We start from the raw sequence: 8,604 nt of genomic DNA, 5'->3' as shown, positions 1-8,604 counted from the left end.
GGACAACTTCAGAGCCATAACTGTGTGTGAGAAGGTACACTGTTGGTGAAGCTCCCCCTATGGGCTTCTCTTCCTCCTCCCCCAAGGGGGCAGTCCTGAAAGCTTTAAGGTGGTCTGGACAGGTGAATGGAGCCAGGCGTCAAGGCCAAGGTCAGGGGGTCTGCAGAGGGCAGCTTCAAGATAAGGCCATGCTTAGAGAGAGGGAGAGCACCACGCCCCACCAGGAAATGCCACACCGACCGAGACCCCCGAGCTGGGCCCCGTGGATCCCCACCGAGTGACTAACCAGAAGGGACCCCAGTGGGCCTCCACAGGGACAGGTTGAGCTTCTCCTTTCAGGCTAAATGGGCTGGTACTGAGACCAGAGGCCCCAGGTGACCGAGTGCTGGCCTCAGGAGGCTGAGTGGGAGGTGCTGCCTCTGGCCCTGAAAGGAGCCTCCCCTCCCATCCCATATAGCCCCCCCCCCCAGGGCTTCCTTGCAGCCAGACCTGCAGATGTACAGCCCAGGCCGTCCTGGGGAGGGAGAAAGATCTCCCCGCAGCCCGGGGAAGGGGCCATGTGCTCCCATACCAACACAGAATGTAGACACTGCTACTCTGGAAACCATGTGCTTTATTTGGAACCTCCTTCCGAGGGAACCTCCCCCCCTGGGTCATAGAAAAGCTGCAAACCATGTGGTTTGGTACAAGGCAATGGCGACAGGACCGCAGGAAGTCCCTCACCGCTGGGGCCCTCGTCTTCCGGGCCTCCGAATTCCCTGGTCATCTTGAATCTTAGCTGAGCTGGGTGTCCGCAGCTGGGACTCCTGGGGTCCTGCTCAACCCCCGGCATCTTCCTCAGCTGGGGAGTGAGGAAGTGGGGACGGGACAAGGGCCAGAGGCCCCCATCCAAAGCCCGGGCCTCTGTCTCCCACGTAGGGCCAGCGGCACCGAGCAGTCACGGCTCCTCACGTCCCGGAGAGCGGGATGCCCCTGCGGACAGGTGTGCGCGCGCGCGTGGGGCTGGGCTGCCCGTGGCCACCTGGCCCCGCCCGTCAGTACAGGTCCGCAAAGGGCTTGGAGTAGTTGAACATCAGGTAGTCCATGTAGTAGAAGTCGTAGGTGCGCTGCCGCTGCAGGGCGGAGAGCTGGGTGAAGTACTGGTGGGCGATCTGCGCCGTGGTCCGGGCCTCCTGCGAGTGCCGGTCTTTGAACCGGGGGAAGGTCAGGTTCCGCGGCGCCCGGATGAGGCTCAGGAAGAAGTTGGCATCGTCCTCCATGCTCTCGAACTTGCCCACGAAGTCATAGTCGATGAGGCAGGGGCTGCAGAGCCGGCTGACGTGGTCCCAGTGGATGTCCATGCCCACGGGCCTGTGCACGTCCAGCAGGTACTGGACGAACTCGGGGAAGCGCACGCCAGAGCCCGTCCGCAAGGCCTCCCGGGAGGCGTTGGCCCTGTAGCGGGCCAGGATGGCCTTGCCGAACACGGGGTGGTAGTAGCTATTGGGATGCTCGAACTTGTCGCGGAAGGCGGAGACCAGCCTCTCGAAGGGCTCGCGGACGAAGAGCATCTTGGTGTAGGTGCTGAGGCGGTGAAGGATGCCCTGGCGGTCGAAGGTGTCCAGCCGCTTTAGGGCGCTGCCGTAGTGCACGGTGTTGTGCTGGATCTCGGCGGTGGAGGAGGCCAGCCCCGCCAGCACCATGAGCACCCGCTTCCAGTTGGAGCAGCCTGCCTTGGGCACCTCGCAGTACAGCACGCGGTGGCGGTCCTCCACGAAGATGCGGGACACGTGGCGGGGGGTAACGGCCCTGCGGCTGCTGCTGGCCCGGTACTTGGCACACGCTTCCCTCATCACCCGCTTGCGCTCCTGCTGGCGGTGGTGCAGGTTGACCCAGTGGCCGTCCAGGGCCCAGGGTGCCGGCCGCACAAAGGCGCGGGCAGAGCCGTTGGCGGGGATGGCTGCCGCTGCTGGCATTTTCTTGATAAGCAGCCGCCGGCGGCGCTGCCGGGGCCGGGGCCGGGCCCCCGCCTTTAGGTGGCCTTGAGGCTGGTCAGGTACCAACAGGTTGAAGCCCCTGGGGGCCCGGCTGGACAAGTCTCCGGGGACCTTTTCCGTAGGTGCCTTCAAGTCACCATCCTGGGAACTCCCTGGTGGGAGGTCCTGGGGCAAGAAGAGAAATGGTTATCAGGGTGGACAGGACAATTATCAGCAGGTCACTGAGGGTCACACAGGTCAGGTCCTCACTATGGCCGGGGTCCCTAACCCCCTCTGTGGCCTGAGATTTTTTTCCAGGTGAGGGAGAAGGAGACCAGGTGACCCTGCGGGAGGGGACCCCTCTGGCCTGAGCCCAGGTCCAGTCCTCTAAGGCCCCAGTCCTGTAAGGCCCCATCCCTTGCTGGCCATGGTCTTGAGGCCAGAGGTGTAAGTGTCTTTTCAGCCACGAGATGGTGCTGGCCTCCCAGGCGAGTGGGCAGGGAGCTGGTGGCCTGAGGAGGCTGGCTCAGATTTACTGCCTCTATTAGCGCAAGTCCAAAGCCGCCAGCTAACAGGAAGGGGAAATTCATGGGTCCAAAGCCCTGGGCTTTGTTCCCAAGGCTCCTGGGAAGGACCGGGTACGTTTTTCTTTCCAAGAATGGATTAGACATGAGCTCTGGATTTTCCTCCTTGCCCTCCCCAACTCGCCCCAGGTTGCCGGTGCTGAGATTTATCTGACTCTCAGAACTCACGTTGTAGGACTGCTGTGGCCTGATGCTGAACTTTATTCCTGAAAAGCAAGAGAGGACAGTATTAGCAGAAGAAGTACTACGTGGCTCCCAAGGACCCGCTTGGGCTACGGGCTCTTGACGGTTGGGCCCCAGGGCTGGAGGGCACTTGGGGTGGGCTCTGTGAAAAGGCAGTTCCAGGGGGCATGGCTCAGTATGATTGCCCCCCACCCCCTTACCCATATGGAAAACGGGAGTGCAGCAAGATGTGGCCCCACTGGCTCCCAGCTGATGATGGCTTCTCTGTGTCTCACCTCCCGATGTGACCTGGGAGTTCTCAAAAGGTGGCCACCTGCTCAATGGAACAGCCAGGAACCACACAGCACCACCCCTCGCCCCCGTGCAACCTCACTCTCATTAAGTCACGAGGAAAGGACCCTCTGAAAGCTCTGTCCATCCTCTCTCTATGCCCCATTGGCCCGGCCTTTGCTTTAGTCCATGTGGACTTTCTGTGCTTGGAATATGACACATTCACACTCACACCTTTGCACACACAGGCCTGGGAGTGGAACACACTCCTCCCTTGGACTGGGGCCTCCCCACTTGCTCTGGGAAGTCCCCTAACCTAGGCATCGCTTTGAGATTTTGGCCAACTTAGCTGGCCCTGGGACTCTGGTGTGAGCTGGCCCCCTTCTGCTCACCCTGGTCTCCTGCAAACGGCTGAGCAGAGCCCAGGCACAGCGTGACTGTCCGGCAAGTGCTTGTCACTTGAGGGCGATGGAGACAGATTAGTGCATTGCTGACCGCACTCCACGATATTCTCTCGTCCCACCAAGGAGGCCCTATAGCTAGGCTGGGGCTGAGGTCACCCAGGATAACAAGTTCTGGGGAAGTGAACCTTCAGCCAGAGGGGAGGATTCTGCTTCATGCTCTGGTTTGTTTTCGGGGAGGTCCTAGGACAAGACAATTTCCTTTGGGGGAACCTCTTTAGGAGTCTTGGCCCCCTTCCCCCATCCCTGCCTGGCCCCTGAGGCATCAGAGGCTCTTTCTGCTCTTGTGCTATGTAAGTGCCTGCTTCTACCCTGAGGCTTTGTCGAAAGCCACAGTCACAATCAGCACCAGCTACCCTTTAAAGAAGAGAGGGCTCAAACTGCCAGGGGGCATGACGGGGCACACCTTACCGAGTTCTGGCTATTCCTGGGCTGCATGTGTGAGATGTTCTGGCAGCCTGGCATGTCCCCTGCTGTCTCTGTGTACTTGGCATATGTCCAGGGGCTGGAACCCAGCTGGTGAGAAAACATCCATTCCCCCCCCGCCCCGACCCAGGGGCTCTGCCAATTTCTCCCCGAGGTCCAGTTTACAGGTGCAGCTGTTGCTGTGACCCAGGCCTCATACTGGTCAGTCTGAGGATGTGCCTATACATCTCCTTTACTCACCAGCTATTGAGGAGGTGGGGATGCGAGGTCACCCCTGGGATGGAAAGCTTACGTTTCCTGAGCCTCCTGGGAACTTCTTCGAGTTCCAGAAGTGAAAGAAAGGTGGAATTTGGACATGTTGCATCTTTCTTCTGTTGCAATACTTTTCTTGGATCCCTTTGGGCTGGGAACAGGGGTGTACCCTTCCCTGGGCAGAGGACAGAGTGTACATATCTTCCTGGGCATTCCCAAGCTTATGGGCAATATGTGTGTACATATGGAGGAACTTTGAAACAAGGCATCCAGACTCTTCCAGGGAGGCTGAGGGGAAGCTCCATGTAGAACTGGCTGTACTTCTCGGGGTATGGGGTGCCAGCAGTGGGTACTTGGCCCCGAGACAGGAATCTCTGAGAATTGAGCCCCTCACCAGGGTCCTCCTCTCAGCCCAGAGCCTCCTTCCTCCTGCCGGCCACCCCTCCCCTGCTCTGCCTCATCCCTGCATGAGCTTCTCAAGCCCATTTCTTTCCAGCACATGAAGGTTCCCTCCTGCAGCCAGTGATCACAGATCCCATCCGCAGAAGGGACCTGCTGTACACTCAGTTTTCCTCCACGCTGCTGGGTTTCCTTAATTATTTTCTTCTGGTGACGGCAGCTGGCTCTGCTAAATCCTCTCTCCTCCTCAGAGTCTCAGATGCAGGAATTCACTCTGCTTGTCAATCCTGTCAACTTGTCAAGGTGCGGTGGTACTTATTTATATCCCTTTTCTGGAGCAAATGAGTCATGCCAGCTCTGGGCAAGAGTGGGACTCAGGAGCCACTCACAAAAGGCACCATGCCAGCCGGTGGAGCTGGATGAGGCTGTGCTTATGGAGATGTCGGGCCCTACGGCTGTGACCTCCCGCTGGCACTGTGGAGGGTGGTGGGGTGTGGGGCCCGTCCCACTATATCTGTGCAGACTGGAGAGAAGGATGCTGAGCCTCAAGGGGTTTTCCAGGTTGGCCCACCTGAAGGCTGGAGAGAACATCCCTGCTGGACGGAGCCCGGGGCTGGGGGCCTCTCTGACCTCTTGGCCACTTTTACCCAATAAAACCAACCTGGCTGCAATTGCTCCTTTTGAAAAGAAAAAAAATGTCTTGTAGAAAACCCAAAAAGAGACCTTAGGTGGGGCCTAAGAATTTGCTACAAGCTGTATGTTCTCGACCTTTAAACTTATTATAGCTCATTTGGTGAGCTATATTCTAATATGGCATATGGGATAGTCTATCCCATATGCCATATTAGAATAAAGACAGAAGCTTGGTGAAGGAAATATAACAGGCTCTCCCCCCCTTGCCAGGGGCCCACTGTCCCTACTTTTTCTGTGGAAGAAGCTACTCCTTCATGCACTGCTTGGATAAACGCCAAAGCAAAGACCACCCTAGCTCTGAGCAAGTGAAGGTGGGAGTCTTGAGGTTGGGGTCTGCGTATCCTGCAGTTCAGCACTCTGGACAGCTCTGTGTGGTGCCAGGAGAGGGCAGTTGAGGACCGGGCCTCTCTCTGCTGCACTCATGAAGGATGGAGCGCCACCAGGAGCCACAAGAATTGGTGCCACGCGGGGCAGGGAAATACTTGGGTGGGGGGGGGGACTTGGCTTCAATATAACCACCACCAGCCCCTTCCAAGCCCTCGAATGAACATGCAGTCTAGAGAGAAACAGTAGGCTTGTCGAACAACATAAGCCACAACCCTTAGTCTCCTTTTCCATCCAATGGCACCAATGCCACCCCACGCCCCCACTGTCTCCCTCACCCCCACCCTGCGACACGGAAATCCCAGGGCCAGTCATGTACATGCTCCACGTTCTGTGTCTGGGTTACCTGTCTTCTCCTTTCAACATAATGTTAACAATCTGTAAGGGAGCTCCATCTGCTGTGCAGTAAGAAAAAAAAAAACAACCATTTTCTCTTTCTGGACAGATGACATTTGCAGAGTGGTTGAAACACATGCTGTATGATAAGAGTGAGCACTGGTGAGAATAAACAAGGCGTGAGTTATTGGGACTGCCAAGTGGGCTCCACGCTGTGAACTCTTCATTGGCTCGGTGTTTTTTTCAGAGTGTTTGGCTGAAAAGCTTACTGGTTACCTGCCAAGGGGAGGCAAAGGCTGATGACAGTGTATGTGGCCAGTTTCTCACATTCCTTCCTTCCTCTCTTCCTTTCTTTTTTTTCCTTTCTTTCTTTTTTATAAAGATGGAAAACTGACACATCATCTTTATTTTTTTATAAGATTTTTTTATCTATTCATTTGAGAGAGAGAGCGAGAGTGCACACAAGCAATGGGGGGGGGGGCAGAAGGAGATGCAGGAGCAGACTCCCCGTGGAGCAGGGAGCCTGATGTGGGGCTCTATCCCAGGACCCTGGGACAACACACTGCACTGAAGGCAGACGTCCAACCTACTGAGCTACCCAGGCGCCCCTCTTTCTTTTTTCTTTTTAAGATGTATTTAAATTATTTGAGAGAGAGCTTGCATGTGTGAGTCAGGGTAGGGGGAGAGGAAGAGTGAGAATCCCCAAGCAGACTCCCTGCTGAGTGCGGAGCCTGATCCGAGGCTCAATCCCAGGACCCTGAGATCATGACCTGAGCCCAAGTCAAGAGTCGGATGCTCAACCTACTGAGCCCCTGCGTGGGTGCCCCGGAGTGGCCAGTTTCTTATAATTAGGCTGTGCAGCCTGGGTCTGAGGCAGAGCTGTGGAGGGGGCTTCACAGGCACATGAGCTGTTGGGGAGGGGGGGCTGCTGCCTACACCTCTCCAAGGAAAAGGAGAGAGACCTGCTGGGTTCAATTCAAAAGCCCCCATCTCTGATGCCCAGGACCCACTGAGGGTCAGGCTGTGTAGACTGGCGACACTGACGTGGGTCAAAACAGGACCCAAGTTCCTAGAAAGGGCTGGAAGCTGCCACATGAGCCCTTGGTTGACCAAGTTTGAGGGGCATGACTGCTACCCTGGCTGCTCAAATCCCAGCCCCAGGCCCTGATCATGGTGACAGGGTCCTGCTACTCTGAGCACTGCGGCCTGGGGGCAGGCAGGCAGGGCTGTCCTGAAGGAGCCAGGACCCGCAAAGGGAAACAGATGGGAGAGAACCGAAGGGGCCAGCATGGGCCATGGGGCATGGAGGTGAGTCAACAGTCCCTGCTCTGTGCAGAGTATCAGCCTGTGGTCCTTGGATCCCCAGAGCTACCCCCAACCACGTTTCCTTGGCTCCTTTTCCATGTCCTGGATCTTCTGGTGGCTGAGCCTGCATGGCCACAACCGTCTGTGCTGTCTCCCCACATGTCCACTTAAGCTGCCCATCGGGCCAGGAAACTTCCAGGGCTTCCAGGTTGGCCTGAGCCAGGGAAGACACTGAAAACGAGGCCCCCACTGCATCGTGCTGTCCGCCATGTGAGATTTGGTCCCAGCCCAGATTCCCTGGCAGGTGCGTCCGGTGGATGAGCAGATTCCCTGCTCTGCTGTGTCATGTCCTCCTTAGAAAGTAGCAGTTCCTGAACCTCACGTGTGTGCTGGGGGACAGCCTGCACGGCCGGGCGGTGTTCGGGTCCTCACACAGTGCTGGTGAGCCGCAAGGCGGGAAGCTTGGATGGTGGCAGGAGCAATGCAGCCAGGAGGCTGTGCTGCTCGCTGGGGTCGGGGAGTAAAGCCCCGAGGGAATGGCCAGGGCCCACTCCACAGGAAGCATGGAAGGGTTCTGAAGGAGGGGCTCAATTAGTCCTCCATGACTAGGATCCATATACAGCCAGTGCGGGGGGGGGGGGCGGGGGGATTTATTGGAAGGAATCAGCTCATGCGGTTGTGGAAGGCTGGCAAACCCAAAACCTGCCGGACCAGTCAGCAGATTAGAGACACGGGGAAGAGCTCACGTTGCAGGTTGAGGCTGAGGGCCACCTGGAGGCCGAGTTCCTTCCTCCTCGGAGGACCTCGGTCTTTTCTCGGAAGGCCTTCAACTGACTGGATGAGGCCCACCCACATTGTGGGTAATCTGCTTTACTCAAAGCCTACTGACTTAAATACTGATCACCTCTAAAAACATACCTTCACAGTAACATCTGGACTGGGGTCTGGCCGAACAACTGGGCACTATGGCTCGGTCAACTCGACACAAAATTCACCCTCGCAAGGGGTATATTAACTTCTTAAGGCTTGCAGTCACGAAGTACCACAAAGCTGGTATTTTAAGCCATTAAAATAACAAACGGTTATCCTCTCACGGTTCCGGAAGCTGTGTCTTAAATGAAAGTGTCATCAGGGCCGTGTGCCCGCTGCAATTTCTTCTAGCTTCTGGCAGCCCCAGATGTTCCCTGGCTTGTGGCCACTGAAGTCTAGCCTCTGCTCCCCTCTTCTCATGGCTGTCTCCCCTCGTGTGCCTTTTCTTCTTCTTCCAAGGACACCAGTCATTTTGAATTAGGACCCACCCTAATGACCTCCTCTGAACTTGATGACATCAGCAAGGGCTCTAGAAGGTCACATTCC

General features: G+C 56.9%; 1 protein-coding gene across 1 annotated transcript in view; it reads right to left on the bottom strand.

The window, feature by feature from the left end:
- Positions 1-1,018: 1,018 nt before the first annotated feature.
- The window catches only part of CHST8 (carbohydrate sulfotransferase 8), a 64,896-nt gene continuing 57,310 nt past the window's right edge, over positions 1,019-8,604 (bottom strand). Inside the window, exons 2-3 of the mRNA XM_057314633.1 lie at positions 2,492-2,745; positions 1,019-2,141 (exon numbers count right to left, since the gene is read on the bottom strand). Of these exons, the coding sequence (XP_057170616.1) occupies positions 1,035-2,141; positions 2,492-2,745 (1,361 nt within the window). The 3' untranslated portion in view covers positions 1,019-1,034. The remainder of the gene's footprint in view (positions 2,142-2,491; positions 2,746-8,604) is intronic.

This window comes from Ursus arctos, unplaced genomic scaffold (assembly GCF_023065955.2).
Source record: "Ursus arctos isolate Adak ecotype North America unplaced genomic scaffold, UrsArc2.0 scaffold_19, whole genome shotgun sequence".
Taxonomy (NCBI): domain Eukaryota; kingdom Metazoa; phylum Chordata; class Mammalia; order Carnivora; family Ursidae; genus Ursus; species Ursus arctos.
The sequence above is the reverse complement of the archived record's forward strand: the minus strand, read 5'-3'. Positions and strand labels throughout refer to the sequence as shown.